This window comes from Bombina bombina, chromosome 4 (assembly GCF_027579735.1).
Source record: "Bombina bombina isolate aBomBom1 chromosome 4, aBomBom1.pri, whole genome shotgun sequence".
Classification (NCBI taxonomy): Eukaryota; Metazoa; Chordata; class Amphibia; order Anura; family Bombinatoridae; genus Bombina; species Bombina bombina.
The window spans coordinates 884,632,343-884,653,412 of record NC_069502.1 but is presented as its reverse complement, the minus strand read 5'-3'; the positions used below and the strand labels follow the sequence as shown (position 1 = coordinate 884,653,412).

General features: G+C 38.7%; 1 protein-coding gene across 1 annotated transcript in view; it reads right to left on the bottom strand.

Moving 5' to 3' along the window:
• The window catches only part of GRM1 (glutamate metabotropic receptor 1), a 1,025,343-nt gene that overhangs the window by 106,487 nt on the left and 897,786 nt on the right, over positions 1 to 21,070 (bottom strand). The window contains exons 9-10 of the mRNA XM_053712490.1: positions 10,600 to 10,846; positions 6,433 to 6,601 (exon numbers count right to left, since the gene is read on the bottom strand). Coding sequence (XP_053568465.1) covers positions 6,433 to 6,601; positions 10,600 to 10,846 — 416 coding nt within the window. The remainder of the gene's footprint in view (positions 1 to 6,432; positions 6,602 to 10,599; positions 10,847 to 21,070) is intronic.

The following is a 21,070-nucleotide window of genomic DNA, read 5'->3' as shown; positions in this document are numbered from 1 at the left end:
CTGTTACACAAACGTCTGTCAGAAGTTCCTGACGTCCAGGCTTTTTGTCAGGCTTTGGCCAGGATTAAGCCTGTGTTTAAAACTGTTGCTCCACCATGGAGTTTAAACCTTGTTCTTAATGTTTTACAGGGCGTTCCGTTTGAACCCCTTCATTCCATTGATATAAAGTTGTTATCTTGGAAAGTTCTATTTTTAATGGCTATTTCCTCGGCTCGAAGAGTCTCTGAATTATCAGCCTTACATTGTGATTCTCCTTATTTGATTTTTCATTCGGATAAGGTAGTTCTGCGTACTAAACCTGGGTTCTTACCTAAGGTAGTCACTAACAGGAATATCAATCAAGAGATTGTTGTTCCTTCTTTGTGCCCAAATCCTTCTTCGAAGAAGGAACGTCTACTGCACAACCTGGACGTAGTCCGTGCTCTAAAATTTTACTTACAGGCAACTAAGGAATTTCGACAAACGTCTTCTCTGTTTGTCGTTTACTCTGGTCAGAGGAGAGGTCAAAAGGCTTCTGCTACCTCTCTTTCTTTTTGGCTTCGTAGCATAATTCGTTTAGCTTATGAGACTGCTGGACAGCAGCCTCCTGAAAGAATTACAGCTCATTCTACTAGAGCTGTGGCTTCCACTTGGGCCTTCAAGAATGAGGCCTCTGTTGAGCAGATTTGCAAGGCTGCAACTTGGTCTTCGCTTCATACTTTTTCCAAATTTTACAAATTTGACACTTTTGCTTCCTCGGAGGCTATTTTTGGGAGAAAGGTTCTTCAGGCAGTGGTTCCTTCTGTATAAAGAGCCTGCCTATCCCTCCCGTCATCCGTGTACTTTTGCTTTGGTATTGGTATCCCAGAAGTAATGATGACCCGTGGACTGATCACACTTAACAGAAGAAAACATAATTTATGCTTACCTGATAAATTCCTTTCTTCTGTAGTGTGATCAGTCCACGGCCCGCCCTGTTTTTAAGGCAGGTAAATATTTTTTAAGTTATACTCCAGTCACCACTACACCCTTGGCTTCTCCTTTCTCGTTGGTCCTTGGTCGAATGACTGGGAGTGACGTAGAGGGGAGGAGCTATATGCAGCTCTGCTGGGTGAATCCTCTTGCACTTCCTGTTGGGGAGGAGTAATATCCCAGAAGTAATGATGACCCGTGGACTGATCACACTACAGAAGAAAGGAATTTATCAGGTAAGCATAAATTATGTTTTTTATAGCTTGTGAGCATTCTTAACTTCTCCATGTGTGCAAGTCTGACAATGTCCATGGAGTGTACGTACCAATCAACGATATATAAAAGGCGTTGAGCTATTTTATTTGTTTCAGAGCTTTTTTATCTTGTTATTTTTAACTACATGGAAGACATCTTATGAAATCTAGCACTTCACCTGTGCCTGTTATAAGCATGTGTTTCACACAGTGTTTACATAATTAATCAGTGTATATATCCATTAAAAATGTTAAAACTAATCTATTGTTTGTGCCTTTTATGTTAGGCTAATTTAACCCTCATCTTGCAAATTGGACAGCAATGCATTGATAGGGAATGCCTGGCAGACTTTCCAGCAGATGTTGGGTTAAAACTGTAAGGTCAATAATTTATTAACCTTACAGTTTTAACCTTACATCTGCTGGAAAGTCGGCCAGGCATTCCCTATCAATGTATTGCTGTCCTTTTTGCAAGATGAGGGTTAAATTAGCCTAACATGAAAGGCACAAACAATAGATTAGTTCTAAGTTTTAACATTTTTAATGATGGCTGCAATCCAGCTCTTTCTTGTATCATACATATTTATTTAATTTAGGTGTAAATATATATATATATGTTTGCAGAGCTACCATTATTTGATTTGCTATACAGCACTACCTGTTTGATCCAACACTATTACTGACAGGGTATATCATTTTTCATAGGGGGGGCAACAAAATGTGTCTTTGCCTGTGTAGATATAAAGCCTAGCACTGGCCCTGTCTGGAAGATGTAAAGATCTGATTGATTGGAGAATTATACTATAAGTCTCCAATCGGAGACTCAGGCTGAGAGGTACGGTGTGCACATGCAGCATTGGAGTCAGTGTGTGATTGGGCTGTCTGTGTGTGTGGGGGGGTGTCTGTGTGTGGGCTGTGTGTGTGGGCGTGTGTGTGGGCTGTATGTGTGTGTGTGGGCTGTATGTGTGTGTATGTGGGCTGTCTGTGTGTGTGGGCTGTCTGTGTGTGTGTGGGCTGTCTGTGTGTGTGTGTGGGCTGTCTGTGTGTAGGCTGTCACTGTGTGTGTGTAGGCTGCCACTGTGTGTGTGTGTTTGTAGGCTGTCACTGTGTGTGTGGGGGGGGGGGCTGTTGTGTGTGTGTGTGGGAGGGCTGTCTGTGGTGTGTGTGTGTGGGGGCTGTCTGTGGTGTGTGTGTGGCTGTCTGTGGTGTGTGTGTGTGTGTGGGGGGGGCTGTCTGTGCTGTGTGTGTGTGTGTGTGGGCTGTCTGTGGTATGTGTGTGTGTGTGGGCTGTCTGTGGTGTGTGTGTGTGGGGGGCTGTCTGTGGTGTGTGTGGGGGGGGCTGTCTGTGGTGTGTGTGTGTGTGGGCTGTGTGTGTGGGTTGTCTGCGGTGTGTGTGTGTGTGTGTGTGTGTGGGCTGTCTGTGGTGTGTGTGTGTGTGGGTTGTGTGTGTGGGGTGTGTGGCGTGTGTGGGGGGGCTGTCTGTGGTGTGTGTGTGGGGGGGCTGTCTGTGGTGTGTGTGGGGGGGCTGTCTGTGTGTGTACACCTATGTATGTATAGACCTGTGTATATGTCTGAGTGTGTGGATGTATGTGTATATAAACATCTCTGTGTGTGTGTGTGTATTATATCTGTATGTTTGTGTGGTACAGTGCATTGCCCCATTTCTTTTAAGTATTTTTTGTTCTAGGTAGAGACCTCACGCTGTCATTCTGTCTAGGGACCTGCACTTGCCAGGGCGGCCCTGGCATCTCTGTAATGTTCTTGTTATCAGAAGAAAACACACAAAAATAAGGCCTAGTTCAGCTCAACTGTTCCTAATTGTCAGCATAATTCTTCATTATATACAGTTGTTCCAATAGTACAAATGGTATATTGAAATATATACAATGTTATAGTGCTCCACATTTGTGGATTTATATGTTTTTCTTTATATAAAAAGTTGTGCAATTCCTTAAATGATTTTACTCCCATTTTTTTTTAAATGTTAAAGTGTGAGGGCGGGGGTTGGGGTGGAGATTGGGCGGGGTTGGAGATTGGGCGGGGTTGGGGCGGAGGTGGGGCAGGGTTGGGGCGGAGGTGGGGCAGGGTTGGTGGTGGGGAGAAAGGGGGCCCCATTTTGTCATCCTGCCTTGGCCCAGCAATGGCTAGGGCCGACCCTGCCACAACATGGGAGCCAGTCTGGAGAACTCTTGTAAATAGGAATGTAAGGAGGTAAGAAGAGAGGAGGAGAGTAGGAGGTCATGAGCAGAGTGAAGGGGGTGGGATTGAGATTATCTGGAAACAAGGTCTGAGATATAGGGGGGGGAGCAGTGCAGTTGAGGGCTTTGTGTGTCAGTGTCAGAATTTTGTGTTTAACCCTAGAGGCAAGAGGAAGCCAGTGAAGGGATTGGCAGAGAGGTGCAGCAGATAAAGAGCGATGTGTAAGGAAGATGAGCCTAGCAGAGACATTCATTATGGATTGTAAAGGAGATAGGCGGCAGCTAGGGAGACCAGAGAAGATGGAGTTGCAGTAGTCGAGGCGTAAAGAATGAGATAGCGGATTAAAATCTTAGTTGTGTCTTGTGTAACAAAATATCTAATTTTAGAGATTTTTTTAAGGTGGAATTCGGAGCTTGATAATTCGGCCCCTTTATGAATTCTGCATGCTTGAATAAAACACTGGTAAAGATATGCTTGTAGGGTGCTGGGATGCCCCCCCAGCCAACAACTAGTTCTCCTTTGTGACATATCTGAGATGCTTCTGGTACCTTCCCACAAGACCACTCTACTGTAATAAAACAGACATGCAAATATTTTACAAATATTCTAGATTGATAGGTGCTGATGGGCAATCATTCATTGCAACTATCTTTTGTAGTGTTTCAGTAGTGGGAATTCCTGCCATTTGCATATGTAGTTGTGTTAAAGGGACATTGTTCTGTAAAATTGTTTTCTCTTTTACTTGCTACCAATGGCTTCTTTTACTGGCTGCAGAGTTTAAAATGTATAGGAAAATGTTTGTTTAGGTTTATTTTTGGATATGAAATTGATATTTCTCCTCAGTAAAACCACAACCCATAGAATTGGCTAAGCTTGCAGGAAGAGTGCACATCATTATCTTATCTGTCTAATTATTCCCACAAAGTCCTCTTTATCTTTTTTTCACTCATTTTTTTAAACTTTACATTGTGATGCAGGAGTCTCTCCTTTACTCCTAGAACCCTGTATAGGGAGACAAACAGCCACAGTATTAGAGGGACCTCCCAATACTGACAAAACATCTTAGGTCATCTCACCTGAGAGCTTTAGATTATCTGTTTTTTATAGAGGACCATGGGAAATCTTAGTACCTCTGTCACCCCCACACACCCCTCTCCCTATGATTTAATCTAAACCTTGATTAAATAGCTTTTCTATAACATTACTTAAATGCTGATATTTTTAGTATATGTGGGGGACACAACAAGCAAATTCATCTATTTCAAATGTCAAAATCAAGGTAAAAAAGCTATCTGTAAACATATTGAAGGGGAGAACCAATTACAGTATGTTGTTCCTTATATATACTCCATTTATCCCATAACTATATTTACATAATAATATGAGGCTTCTAAATCTATAAAACTCATTGTTTTGCATTTAAAAAATGTAAACATTAAATTAATGAAAAATCAATAATCTAAAATTCTGTAACCTTTTTTTCCACAGCTTATTTACTCTTTTCTTCTATACTGTTTAGTTTAAAGGAACAGTCTACACCAGAATTTTTATTGTTTTTAAAGATAGATAATCCCTTAATTACCCATTCCCCTGTTTTGCATAACCAACACAGTTATATTAATATACTTTTTACCTCTGTGATTACCTTGTATCTAAGCCTCTGCAAACTGCCCCCTTATTTCAGTTCACTTGACAGACTTGTATTTCGTCAATCAGTGCCCTCTCATTTGTAACTCCACAGGCATGATAACATTGTTATCTATATGGCACACATGAACTTAAGCCCTCTAGCTGTGAAAAACTGCCAAATGCATTGAAATAAGAGGCTTAGAAATTAGCATATGAGCCTACCTTGCTTTAGCTTTCAACAAAGAATACCTAAATAATTTGATGATAAAAGTTGTGATGGACTACTGGCTACCCCGGCAGGGTAGCTCCGCCAAGGATTCTCCCATGACCTGGAACCAGCCGCTAGAGAAAGTTATTTTTCAGAAGCCCACCCAAATAACTAGACAGACTAGCATTCAGGTGAAAACACAAAGTACAGTTTATTAGGAAACACACACAACATTTATACACAAACTGATCATGATAAGAGTCTTATCAGTCCCTCAAATATCCCGCCATTCCCGCTCCTCCAGACAGACTGGCACCACCATAGTGTTCATTGTTCCCCAGGGTCGAGCGGTACAGGGATGGTGCATTTGGGGTGATCCCAGGGGAGCAGCAGCACTTCCAGGGTGTCGTTGGAAAGCCCTTGGTCCCCAGCTGATACAGTTCAAAAAGGGCCCTGATCCATGGCTGGGGGCCTGAGCTATGAACGTCCAACCATACACCGGGAAGGCCGCTGGAGACTAGGTGATGAGGGGGAGTCCAAAACCCCCGGTTCCCATGGGAGCTCCTCCCTGGCAATCACAACACCTCTGGTCCTCCCCAAGAGGTATTAATTCCCAGAAGAGCGGAGATCTGGGACAAAGGACCGTTGGAGCGATCTGGGTTAAAAAGGACCTGAGATTCGAGCTGACTGGCCCACCTCTTGCCCTCTCCAAGGGGTAAAAATCCCCAAGAGAGCGGAGCTCTGGGACAAGGGGCCTCTGGAGTGGCCGGAGGTAAAGTTTCTCAGAGGATGCTGGATGCGGCGGCCGGTAGTTCCAGAAGCCCTGCCGGCCGGGGAGGGATAGGTCGGTCAGAGACCAGCTCTTTCAAGATCAGGTTCAACATACATTTCTCACAAAAGGGAAGGGTTTGGAGATCGTGGTTGCTCTGAGGAGTCCAAAACCGCCAAGAAATGAGAGGGGGTGTGGTAGTAGGGGTTAGGGTTTTAACCCTTGCAACCCGGTATCCGTGACAAAAGTGAATTAGAAAGTTGTTTAAAATTGCATGCCCTGTCTGAATCATGAAAGTTTAATTTTGACTAGACTGCCCCTTTAATAAATCTTTTTTTTTTCCTATGATCATTCTTGGTAACTATTTTTCTAGTATAATCACTATTATAATAATTATAGATTAAATAAAAAATATGTTTTACCTTTATTTGTCCCTTTGAACAAGGATCGCTGCATACTGATTTAACCATTCCACTTTTGTTCATCTGTATCCTAAAGTCATCAATATTTAGATTTCCCTCATGCCATGTTCCTATGAGTACATAATCGTAGTGACTGGATTCAATCAATTGCAGATTCATGATATCGTACCTTAAGATGAAAAAAAATAAAAGTTAAAGTTACAGTATCAAATTCCAAAAAAACATCAATATTTCTGAATGAATACAAAAAACAAACCCCCCGCCCCCCCAAAAAAAAAAACACAATGTAATATAAAAACATGAATATTTCAAGATAAAAATTAAAGACACAAAGTTGTTCTATCAAAAGAAATGTGTAAAATGTAGGCAATACTTAGTATATCTGGAAACTGTGCTTAAACCTGATTAATCCAAAAGATACATCTAGTTTGTTCTGTTTTTCCTGTAGTAGTGCTTGGGGATACAATGGGGCCTATTTAAGAAAGTGCGAGTGGACATGATATGATATTGCGGATCATGTCCACTGCACAGCGATAAATGCCGACTGCATACGCTGTCGGCATTTATCATTATTGGCCCCTGCAGCTTTGCAGGCGATCATATATTGGATTTGGTTGATTTCCGGAGATGTCTGTTCGCCGCCTCTGAGCAGGTGGACAGGTTATGGAGCAGTGGTCTTTAGACCGCTGCTTCATAACTTGTGTTTCTGGCGAGCCTTCATCAAGCTCCATACAGAGCTTGATAAATATGTCCCTAGATGTCCAGTATTTAACCAAACAGTTCAATATTTTCACTCAATGGGGCCTGCAGACTCGCCAGAAACAGCAGTTATGAAGCAACGGTCACAAAGACCGCTGCTCCAGAACCTGTCCCGCCTGCTCTGAGCAGGCGGGCAGACATCGCCGGAAATCAACCCGATTGGGTTGATTGACACCCCCCGCTGGTGGTCCATTGGCCGCGAGTCTGCAGGGGGCGGCGTTGCACCAGCAGCTCAGCGAGGTCTGGCCCAGCAGCCCAGCGAGGTCTGGCGGACCTGATCCGCATTGTCGGATCAGGTCCGCCAGACCTTGATAAATAGAGGCCAATGTCCAGTAATATATATTTATATATCTATATATCTATCTATCTATATATATATGCATGAACATATACATATATATTAGTGTTCTCCTACATTTTTAGCAGGTGCACCACCCAGCAGATATAACTTACTAGATACAGGTTTGAGCAATGGCACTACACTTGGACACACTCCCCAATATATACGCTGTGGTTGTTCACAATTAGATATTGTAAAATATTTCTATAATGTTAAAGGGAGGGGTGCTACCGCACAAAAGTTGCATTAACACTGAAAGTGGAGGTGATAAAGTCACTTCCACAAAAGAATGCGGATATAGCACTCACTGTCTTAACCTATGGTTAAGACAGTGAGTGCTATATCCGCATTCTTTTGTGGAAGATATAACTTACTGCTCGGCTAATATTTTAGTAATTATTAAGCTAAAATTAGCTAATAATTATAAAAAAAAAAAAAATGATTGCACAAATAGTCATTTAATACATGTTAAATTAAGCAATTATTTTGTGCTTTGGATAGCAGAAAATTATATTATATTATAAAATATTACACTGCCCTAGCAAAGTTTTCTGTGGAGGGCAATAATATATATATATATATAGGTATATATATATAAATAAAATAGAAGAGACAAGCACTCCCGACTCCATCTGGTAAAAAGTCCTGGTGAGTGCACTCTTCATTCGATTTGAATATATATATATATATATATATATATATATATATATATATACAGGTAAAATTAAACCTTTATCTAAACAGCTTGAGAAAGTTTAGATTTTGAAATAGTTTGGATTTTGGAATACTTGCATCTTCGAAATGGGACAGTTGTGAGACTCATGGTGCCTCAACCTACTCCCAGCTGATGAGTGGCAAAACCACGAAACAGCTGTCCTGGGATTGGTCTGAGTCACTGTATTAACCCTAGCTAAGCATAAAAGCTGTGTAATGCAGCAGTGCTATGGGAAGGGAAGTCTGTCTTAAAAAGCAGGCTAAAAGTAAAAAGGTGAGTCATTGTGAACCTCATTTGCATATCTTACCCAGATTCCTTTGCTGCATTGGAAACAGTGTAGTCCGAGTTTCTAAGTTTAAAGCAAGTCTTCTGACTTGTTTAGATTTGTAAATGGTTTACACAATGAGTTATTTTCTCTCTATTATATATATATATATATTGTTTTACTCCATCACTTTATTTAAATTCTTAATTTATCAGTTTCATATGATTTTTAAAGTACATTTTTTTGTGAGCCTATTATAATATATGCACCTCTGTGTGTATGTGTATATGTGTGTGAGTGTTTATGGGTGTGTTTGTGTATGCATGTGTATGTGTGAGTTAGTGTGTTTTTATATATGGGTATGTATGTGTGTGTTTATATGTGTGTGTGTGTGAGTGTTTATGGGTGTGTTTGTGTATGTACGTGTGAGTTTGTGTATTTGTGTGTGTGTGTGTGTGTGTGTGTTTATATGTGTGTGTATGTAATGTGTGTGTGTGTGTGTGTGTTTATATGTGTGTGTATGTAATGTGTGTGTGTGTTTATATGTGTGTGTATGTAATGTATGTTTGTGTGTGTGTGAGTGTTTATGGGTGTGTTTGTGTATGCATGTTTATGTGTATGTGTGAGTGTATGTGTTTTTATATGTAGGTATGTATGTGTGTGTTTATATGTGTGAGTGTGTGTGTTTTTATATGTAGGTATGTATGTGTGTGTTTATATGTGTGTGTATGTAATGTATGTGTGTGTGGGGGAGTGTTTATGGGTGTGTGTGTGTGTGTATGTATGTATGTATGTATGTGTATGTGTTTGCGTGTGTTTATGAGTGTGTGTATACATTTTAAGAGAGATAGTTTAATATGCCATTTCTATTCTCCTTTTATGTGCATAGAAAACAATTTACTGAGCAGTCTTCCCAATTTTAGCATCAGCTTTGAGCTTACTGAATACAATGCAATCAGTGAAACAAGCACTATAATACAGACCAGTAATGAATATATAATTAGGGGTTGACAAGCTCTTGCAGCAGACAGCAAGTTGTTAGAGACAGGTCGTTTTTACATGAAGAGGAGACCACACTGCTTAGAAACAGCCTAGAATTTAAATAACCTAATTTATCGATCTTACTAAACCCAATGACAAAAGCTATTCAAGTCTATTGAATTGTCATTTAATGGAGACATTAAACTCAAACATTTTCTACCATGGACATGAAATAGCACTATCAAAACCTGCTTAAAATCTGTTGCTGATTGAAATAAAGCTAATGTTCAAACCGATTTTGGAGCTGGCAGGAAGAGCCTAAGGACAGATTGCTCACTGGAAAATAACAGAGCCCTCAGCCCTTCTGTACTTTTTGGGACTTTTGAGCCCTGCCCAATCTGCCCCATTCAAAAAGAATTATCTTTCTGGAGTCATTCTGAAGTAATCGATGAATCTAGACTAGTCATCAGAAGCTTTCCTGAAGTATGTCCACAGGCCAAAATATTTAAATGAGATGACTAGAGTCATTCACTGGCTGTTCCTGCTTGTGAAGTAATCAGTAAGGTAATCTGATAACCATTCTGAAGCCATCACCCAGATTATTTTACTTTAGCTGATGACTTTACAAGCTTGATGATGGCTGATGATGTGCAAATGACTTCTAAAGTAGTTTGATGATCATCAAATGACTCCAGGATGATCTCTAAAATAATTATGTTTGTCTTGGTCCTATTGCAGCTTTCGGAAATCAGTGAAGCCCAGACTTTCCCACGGCCTCCCCAACTCCACCTATGGCTTACCTAACTCAGAATTTGACAGGCCCAACCGCACCCACAGTACACCCATGATTCGAACAGTCCCGCCCACTGAACACCCACAAGTCTCCCTAACACAGCATAGACCAGTCCTAGAAAATGTTAGGAGTAAAAAAGATAACATAGAAATAGCTATTGGTGGACTGTGACATGCACCGCTAGTATAATCCACCCCCTTTTTAAGCAAAGGAATAGTTTTCAAAATTCAAAAACCCTAATAACAACACAATGACCTTGTTTAGTTACAAATCAAGTCACATGATCACCGAGATAACATTAATATCAGTCTTACCTTCCAGGGGCATCACCTTTATCATCAAACCAAACATCTTCCCCAGAAATTCCTATAAATGAAGACTTTATAAGAAATTCAAGTAGTTTGCTGCCATCAATTGGTTTCATGGCATCACACAGGCCAACGTGTCCTGGGCACATGGCCAGATGCATGTCATGTAGTCCGTGAGCCATTGCATAAATTGCATTGATGACAAACCCCATCTTACTGTCCTGCACATAGTTTTCTTCCAAACTCTCATTACCTGAAAAAGAGACAGAAAATAAAAATGTTAATATTACTAGACAATAGACATGGCTTTTAAATTTCAAGATCAACCTGGTTTTGAAACGTTTTTTCAACTTTAACCGGTGAAAACCCATCACCAAAGTCCAATACTTAGATAGAACAATTAATAATTAACATGGTAATACGATGTACGATCGGGCTGATTGACACCCTTTGCTAGCAGCTGATTGGCTGCGTATCTGCAGGGGGCGGTTAACTTAAAACTGCTTGTGCAATGCTGAATACCGGCAGCGTATGCTGTCCTCATTCAGTGATATCTGGTGGACATGATACACTGCAGCGTATCATGTCTGCCAGGCATTGTTAAATCGGCCCCAGAGCATTCAAGTTTAAGCAACTTTCTAATTTACTCCTACTATCAATTTTCCTTTGTTCTCTTGCTATCTTTATTTTAAAAGCATACTTTTAAAGCTTAGGAGGCAGCCCATTTTAGGTTCAGCACCCTGGATAGTGCTTGCTTATTGGTGGATACATTTAGCAAACCAATAAGCAAGCATAATCCAGGTTCTCAACCAAAAATGGGCCCAAAAATGGGCTCTTAAGCTTTACATTCCTGCTTTTTAAATAAAGATAGCAAGAGGACGAAGAAAAAATGATATTAGGAGTAAATTAGAAAGCTGCTTAAAATCACATGCTCTATCTGAATCATTAAATAAAAAAATTGGGTTTAGTGTCCCTTTAAGTATAGAAACTTTCAAAAAAAATAAAAAGACCTCCTTACTTCATGACTTTGTCAGTTTTTATATATTTGTATCTGCTTCCAGTCGTTATACGTTGTACACGATATGTAATAATCGAGGAACATTTTGACCAATCTTTATTGGAATTGCCAAACTTAACCCCATGTAAAATAATGTAAATAATCTATGAGACATAATATAAGCTGCTTCTTTTCAATAATTTCAGGGGGCTTGAGTGTGAAAGTGAAATTTCTATAGCAGGGTCTGGCTGGTTTCTCCAGCCACTTCTAGGGACATTAAACACTTTGAGATGGTAACATAAAATGATAAATAGTATATATAAAAAACCTTTGTGATATACTTTAATTATATATTTTATCTTCTTTTCCTGTAATTCCATTCTGATATTGTGAGCTTTTCAGTTCTTGTTGTTAGAAATGGAAGTGCAGAACACTGTTATATTCTACACAGCCATTGGCTGCACATTCTAGTGATCTATTTATAACTTTCTCTAATTGGCCAAAGCAGATAAGGTAACCTAAGTTACAACATGGCAACCCCCATTGTTTTATAGACATCAAAACTTTACACTTATTTTGTCAATATTAAAATAGATAATGAAACTTTAAAAAAATACTTCTACATTATTATTCTCGGACAAATCTTTTCTTTGATTGCATCATTCTATCAAGCATTTAATTGGTGTTTAATGTCCTTTTAATGAGTCATGGAATCTACCTTTTTTCTTCCATGATTCAGATAGAACATACAATTTTAAACAACTTTCTAATTTACTTCTATGATCAAATTTGCTTCATTCTCTTGGTATCATTTGTAGAATGAGCAGCTAGCTAAACACATCAGGACAACCAATGAGAAGAGGCTTATATGTGCAGCTAACAATCAGCATTGCTGCTCCTGAACTTACCTAGTATACCTTTTAACAAAGGAAACCAAAAGAACAAAGCAAATTAGTTAATATAATTAAATTGGAAAGTTGTTTAAAATTGTATGCTCTATCTAAATCATCTTCAAGAGGTATTCTTTAATTTGATATGACTGTCTAGGTGAGTGTGGGGTTTTATTTTATAAAGATGGATAAAATAAATGTATATAAAGACTGACCCTTAGGAGCCTGAACTGATGATTATTGGGTACAATATGCATTTTTTCTGTGATGTTGAAATGTGGACACACCATCACACCACATACATCACTATAAGAATCAAACAGATTTCCTACTGAACTTACATTCCTCCCCTCCTCACTGTTAAAGGGACAGTCTAGACCAAAATAAACTTTCATGATTCAGATAGAGCATGTAATTTTAAACAATTTTCCAATTTACTTTTATCACCAATTTTGCTTTGTTCTCTTGGTATTCTTAGTTGAAAGCTTTACCTAGGAGGTTCATATGCTAATTTCTTAGACCTTGAAGCCCACCTCTTTCAGATTGCATTTTAACAGTTTTTCACCACTAGAGGGTGTTAGTTCACATATTTCATATAGATAACACTGTGCTCGTGCACGTGAAGTAATCTGGGAGCAGGCACTGATTGGCTAGACTGCAAGCCTGTCAAAAGAACTGAAAAAAGGGGCAGTTTGCAGAGGCTTAGATACAAGATAATCACATAGTATATTATTATAACTGTGTTGGTTATGCAAAACTGGGAAATGGGTAATAAAGGGATTATCTATCTTTTAAAACAATAAAAATTCTGGTGTAGACTGTCCCTTTAATTTAACATTAGTTTTACTGTATTCTACCAGAACAGGCCAGTATTGTTTTATGTGGTTCAATATTTACATTTTTTCTCAACCGCAGTCCTCAAGTAACCCCAACAGGCCACTTATAGCTGAACCAGTGCACAGGTGAAATAATCAGTTGATGGATGAGAGCAAGTTAGTAACCATGGTTACTGATCAGCTTATGACTTCACCTGTACACTGGTTCAGCTATAATGAAAACCTGGCCTGTTGGGGGTATTTGAGGAACGCGGTTGAGAAACACGGCATTAGTACAGAGATAACATAATACAAGCTGGCTCCTAGGACTTTGGAGCTCATGTGAAGCCATGCTGGATCGTAGAAATTAAAGAAGCCAATAAAGGAGTGACATTTCAGGGGTATAGGAAGGAAGTAACATCAGCTCTTTGTGAAAAGAGTGTTATGATGAAATTAGTATGCACAGCTGGTATGGCTGGAAGCTTTAGTGACTTAGACAGAAAGATGAATGTGTGAAGATGAAAGCCACATACATTGTATAAATTAGAGACAGGAATGCTTATTTAAAGAATATCAGAAAACTGATACGTATAATTAGTAATAGTGATCATTATTATAAGAACACACAAAAGTATATATAGAAGTACAAAAACCCAGGTATGGTTAAAGGGACATGAAACCCCAGATTTTTCTTTCATGATTCAAATAGAGCACACAATTTTAAACAACTTTTCAATTTATATAATATATAAATATAATTTGCTTCACTCTCTTGATATCCTTTTTAAAAAAAAAAAAAAAGCATACCTAGGTAGGCTCAGAAGATGAGAGCTAACTGTTTGATGGCTGCACATATATGCCTCTTGTCATGGTCTTAACAATGTTTTGAGCCAGCTCCCAGTGGTGTGATGAAGCAAAATGAAGCAAAATTGATAATAGAAGTCAATTGGAAAGTTGTTTAAAAGTGAATGTTATATCTAAATTATAAAAGAAAAATGTTATATTTCATATTCATTTATAGTTAGTGTTGCATAGAAAGTCTAAATGTAAACATACAGCAGCAAATATAGGCCTAGATTTGGAGTTCGGCGGTAGCCGTCAAAACCAGCGTTAGAGGCTCCTAACGCTGGTTTTGGCCGCCCGCTGGTATTTGGAGTCAGTGATTAAAGGGTCTAACGCTCACTTTTCAGCCGCGACTTTTCCATACCGCAGATCCCCCTACGCCATTTGCGTATCCTATCTTTTCAATGGGATCTTCCTAACGCCGGTATTTAGAGTCGTTTCTGAAGTGAGCGTTAGAGCTCTAACGACAAAATTCCAGCCGCCTGAAAATAGCAGGAGTTAAGAGCTTTCTGGCTAACGCCGGTTCATAAAGCTCTTAACTACTGTACCCTAAAGTACACTAACACCCATAAACTACCTATGTACCCCTAAACCGAGGCCCCCCCACATCGCCGCCACTCGATTAAAATTTTTAACCCCTAATCTGCCGACCGCCACCTACGTTATACTTATGTACCCCTAATCTGCTGCCCCTAACCCCGCCGACCCCTGTATTACATTTATTAACCCCTAACCTGCCCCCCACAACGTCGCCGCCAGCTACTTAAAATAATTAACCCCTAATCTTCCGACCGCAAAGCGCCGCCACCTACGTTATCCCTATGTACCCCTAATCTGCTACCCCTAACACCGCCGACCCCTATATTATATTTATTAACCCCTAATCTGCCCCCCTCAACGTCGCCGACACCTGCCTACACTTATTATCCCCTAATCTGCCGAGCGGACCTGAGCGCTACTATAATAAAGTTATTAACCCCTAACCCGCCTCACTAACCCTATAATAAATAGTATTAACCCCTAATCTGCCCTCCCTAACATCGCCGACACCTAACTTCAATTATTAACCCCTAATCTGACGACCGGAGCTCACCGCTATTCTAATAAATTGATTAACCCCTAAAGCTAAGTCTAACCCTAACACTAACACCCCCCTAACTTAAATATAATTTACATGTAACGAAATAAATTAACTCTTATTAAATAAATTATTCCTATTTAAAGCTAAATACTTACCTGTAAAATAAATCCTAATATAGCTACAATATAAATTATAATTATATTATAGCTATTTTAGGATTAATATTTATTTTACAGGCAACTTGGTATTTATTTTAACTAGGTACAATAGCTATTAAATAGTTAAGAACTATTTAATAGTTACCTAGTTAAAATAATAACAAATTTACCTGTAAAATAAATCCTAACCTAAGATATAATTAAACCTAACACTACCCTATCAATAAAATAATTAAATAAACTACCTACAATTACCTACAATTAACCTAACACTACACTATCAATAAATTAACTAAACACAATTCCTACAAATAAATACAATTAAATAAACTAGCTAAAGTACAAAAAATAAAAAAGAACTAAGTTACAAAAAATAAAAAAATATTTACAAACATAAGAAAAATATTACAACAATTTTAAACTAATTACACCTACTCTAAGCCCCCTAATAAAATAACAAAGCCCCCCAAAATAAAAAATTCCCTACCCTATTCTAAATTTAAAAAGTTACAAGCTCTTTTACCTTACCAGCCCTGAACAGGGCCCTTTGCGGGGCATGCCCCAAGAATTTCAGCTCTTTTGCCTGTAAAAGAATAAATACAATACCCCCCCCCCCCAACATTACAACCCACCACCCACATACCCCTAATCTAACCCAAACCCCCCTTAAATAAACCTAACACTAAGCCCCTGAAGATCTTCCTACCTTGTCTTCACCATCCAGGTATCACCGATCCGTCCTGGCTCCAACATCTTCATCCAACCCAAGCGGGGGTTGGCGATCCATCATCCGGTGCTGAAGAGGTCCAGAAGAGGCTCCAAAGTCTTCCTCCTATCCGGCAAGAAGAGGACATCCGGACCGGCAAACATCTTCTCCAAGCGGCATCTTCGATCTTCTTCCATCCGGTGCGGAGCGGGTCCATCTTGAAGCAGGCGACGCGGATCCATCCTCTTCTTCCGTTGTCTCCCGACTAATGACGGTTCCTTTAAGGGACGTCATCCAAGATGGCGTCCCTCGAATTCCGATTGGCTGATAGGATTCTATCAGCCAATCGGAATTAAGGTAGGAATTTTCTGATTGGCTGATGGAATCAGCCAATCAGAATCAAGCTCAATCCGATTGGCTGATCCAATCAGCCAATCAGATTGAGCTCGCATTCTATTGGCTGATCGGAACAGCCAATAGAATGCGAGCTCAATCTGATTGGCTGATTGGATCAGCCAATCGGATTGAACTTGATTCTGATTGGCTGATTCCATCAGCCAATCAGAAAATTCCTACCTTAATTCCGATTGGCTGATAGAATCCTATCAGCCAATCGGAATTCGAGGGACGCCATCTTGGATGACGTCCCTTAAAGGAACCGTCATTCGTCGGGAGACAACGGAAGAAGAGGATGGATCCGCGTCGCCTGCTTCAAGATGGACCCGCTCCGCACCGGATGGAAGAAGATCGAAGATGCCGCTTGGAGAAGATGTTTGCCGGTCCGGATGTCCTCTTCTTGCCGGATAGGAGGAAGACTTTGGAGCCTCTTCTGGACCTCTTCAGCACCGGATGATGGATCGCCAACCCCCGCTTGGGTTGGATGAAGATGTTGGAGCCAGGACGGATCGGTGATACCTGGATGGTGAAGACAAGGTAGGAAGATCTTCAGGGGCTTAGTGTTAGGTTTATTTAAGGGGGGTTTGGGTTAGATTAGGGGTATGTGGGTGGTGGGTTGTAATGTTGGGGGGGGTATTGTATTTATTCTTTTACAGGCAAAAGAGCTGAAATTCTTGGGGCATGCCCCGCAAAGGGCCCTGTTCAGGGCTGGTAAGGTAAAAGAGCTTGTAACTTTTTTAATTTAGAATAGGGTAGGGAATTTTTTATTTTGGGGGGCTTTGTTATTTTATTAGGGGGCTTAGAGTAGGTGTAATTAGTTTAAAATTGTTGTAATATTTTTCTTATGTTTGTAAATATTTTTTTATTTTTTGTAACTTAGTTCTTTTTTATTTTTTGTACTTTAGCTAGTTTATTTAATTGTATTTATTTGTAGGAATTGTGTTTAGTTAATTTATTGATAGTGTAGTGTTAGGTTAATTGTAGGTAATTGTAGGTAGTTTATTTAATTATTTTATTTATAGGGTAGTGTTAGGTTTAATTATATCTTAGGTTAGGATTTATTTTACAGGTAAATTTGTTATTATTTTAACTAGGTAACTATTAAATAGTTCTTAACTATTTAATAGCTATTGTACCTGGTTAAAATAATTACAAAGTTGCCTGTAAAATAAATATTAATCCTAAAATAGCTATAATATAATTATAATTTATATTGTAGCTATATTAGGATTTATTTTACAGGTAAGTATTTAGCTTTAAATAGGAATAATTTATTTAATAAGAGTTAATTTATTTCGTTAGATAAAAATTATATTTAACTTAGGGGGGTGTTAGTGTTAGGGTTAGACTTAGCGTTAGGGGTTAATACATTTATTAGAATAGCGGTGAGCTCCGCTCGGAAGATTAGGGGTTAATAATTGAAGGTAGGTGTCGGCGATGTTAGGGAGGGCAGATTAGGGGTTAATACTATTTATGATAGGGTTAGTGAGGCGGATTAGGGGTTAATAACTTTATTATAGTAGCGCTCAGGTCCGCTCGGCAGATTAGGGGTTAATAAGTGTAGGCAGGTGTCGGCGACGTTGAGGGGGGCAGATTAGGGGTTAATAAATATAATATAGGGGTCGGCGATGTTAGGGCAGCAGATTAGGGGTACATAGGGATAACGTAGGTTGCGGCGGTTTACGGAGCGGCAGATTAGGGGTTAATAATAATATGCAGGGGTCAGCGATAGCGGGGGCGGCAGATTAGGGGTTAATAAGTGTAAGGTTAGGGGTGTTTAGACTCGGGGTACATGTTAGAGTGTTAGGTGCAGACGTAGGAAGTGTTTCCCCATAGGAAACAATGGGGCTGCGTTAGGAGCTGAACGCTGCTTTTTTGCAGGTGTTAGGTTTTTTTTCAGCTCAAACAGTCCCATTGTTTTCTATGGGAGAATCGTGCACGAGCACGTTTTTGAGGCTGGCCGCGTCCGTAAGCAACTCTGGTATCGAGAGTTGCATTTGCGGTAAAAATGCTCTACGCTCATTTTTTGGAGCCTAACGCAGCATTTGTTTGAACTCTCGATACCAGAGTTAATTTTATGGTGCGGCCAGAAAAAAGCCTGCGGAGCGTTAACAGCCCTTTTACCGCCAAACTCCAAATCTAGGCCTTAGACAAATAATAATCCATAGAATATAATGTTTAAGAATATGTTTAATAATATATATTTTTTTATATTTTATATGTAATATTTCAATAATATGATGTAAGATTAGTAATTCTTCATGTGCACTAGCCCAACACCGCGTTAAACCTAAATAACTATACACAAATTGCGTTACGCATATTTTACATTCCTATGTTTGTCACATAGAAAATTTATATAATAAAAATAAAAAATTATATATATATATATATATATATATGTGTGTGTGTGTGTGTGTGTGTGTGTGTGATACTGTTAATGTAAAATACATATCTATACCTATATATCTATAGGAATAGATATACAGCTATATGTGTAAACAGATAAATTGAAATATATGATCTTTTATTTTTGTCTTGACCTTATGGATGTTACGCCCAACATATTGCTTATTACAAGGCTTACAGTTGATTGGGTAAACCATAAAACAAGACATAGCAGAAAATATATACACAGAGAGGCTATGTAACACTTACAAAGGTCAGTCTCTCTCGTCAATAAAATACGTTTTCACTGATCCATAGGGAATTTATTAAACTTTTTTGACAAAGTTTCCTATTTTCATTTTTTTGTTTACAAAAATGTCAATCACCCTTTATTACTCGATTTTATCAAGAACCTCCAAGTGTGATTGCTAAATCAGAAAATGTCATGGCCTGTACATTGTTAAATAGATTCTGTGGAACAAACACAATTATAAAGTAATTTTTAAATATTAAGCCTTTTTTCTAGAACTGTACACGTTTTTATTGTTTTGCTTAAGTGCTATCACTCACCTAGATTACAAGTTTTGCGTTCATATTTTAACACTGAAAAATTTGGTAATTTCAGCGTTAAAACAGCACCGCAGCCATTACAAGTCTTGTCGGTATAGCTGTACTAGACACACAGTTTTAAAATTAGGGAGCGCTATTGAGCTCAAGGGTACAAGAAGACGAAATTATAAGATTTTGTTATAAAAATATTATTAATTTATTAATGTGAATGCAATGAAGATTTAATGTATATATATATATACATTCATAAACAATTAAAATTCATAAACAATTAAAAACGGGGGATGTCTCCCTTAAATTAATAACTTGGTTCGCTATCTCTTATTTTCTTTCTTAAAATTTCTTAACCAATAATAGCATTAATACAAAGTAGAAAATATTATAAAGTTGCGCAACAATTAAACATCATATAATTCTATCCACCTTAACAATCATAACTCTCACAAAAAATATGATCGTTATTTAGCTTAAGGGCTAAAAGTTCATTCAGTAGATGACCGGTTTGGAGAGTTAAATATCAAAATATACAATCCTGTTCTTAAGGGATTGGTTTCAGCCACATCTGATAATATCAGTATCTCCGTTTTCTGTTTGGAGAACAATCAATTAATCTGACCAATAGATGTGTATAAAGTCTCGTATCTTATTGATATGGAAAGAAGCTTGGCTTACTGGGGTCTTCAGACTCCTATATTTTTGAGCACAGACTTACTGTGAATATTCTCCGGTACTGTGTTCAGTTTGTGAGCCAAGCGTCACAGCGGTGATAATACCTTGTGCTTTACTGAAGACTGACTCCAAATCAGCTGTGCTGCCGCACGCTCCAGCGTAATGAAAGCGGGATGATTTTCAACAAATGGCCGTTTGTTTTCCCTGTGTCTTGTAAATTACAGGATCCTGCAGGAAAGGACGATTTCTGTGAAATTCTTTCTTTGGTGCTGTTATTAGACTCCTGTCCTGATGGTCTCTGCTTTAAACGTTGTGTTTCGCCCTTTTGGGGGCTTTATCAAGACGTATAACACTGTATGGTTTCATGGGCATTTAAAAATCCCTCCTCTTAACTCTATTGGTGGTCAGTGTGGTTTGTTGGTTCCGTCAATCTTTTAAAGGTGGAATTTAGTTCAGAGTATATTCCTCTGTTCTGTTAAGGTGGACTTTTCATGATTTTTGGTAAATAGATGAATAAATACACTTTCAAGTTAATAAGGGGATACAATCAATAGATATAAAACCAAAATAAGTATAAAAGATCCATGGATTTATAGAATAATTAGAAAACAATGCTCTTTATATTTAATAATGGAATGTAGTTCATTGAGTATAAACACCAAATATAAATTTTAAAAGATCAAGATCAATAAATACATCTAGAACTATATATAAAAATAAATTCCAACTATTAAATTCTGTTTTCTTTGTAGTATATAAAATGTTCCAAGTATGCAAATCGATTTAAGTTGAAGTTGTATTACTAATAATAATAAAACTTCACCTTAAATCGATTTGCATACTTGGAACACCGCCGCCACTATAATAAACCTATTAACCCCTAAACTGCAAGCCCCCCACAACGAAATATACTAAATTAAACTATTAAACCCCAAACTGAAATCCCCCCACATTGCAATAAACT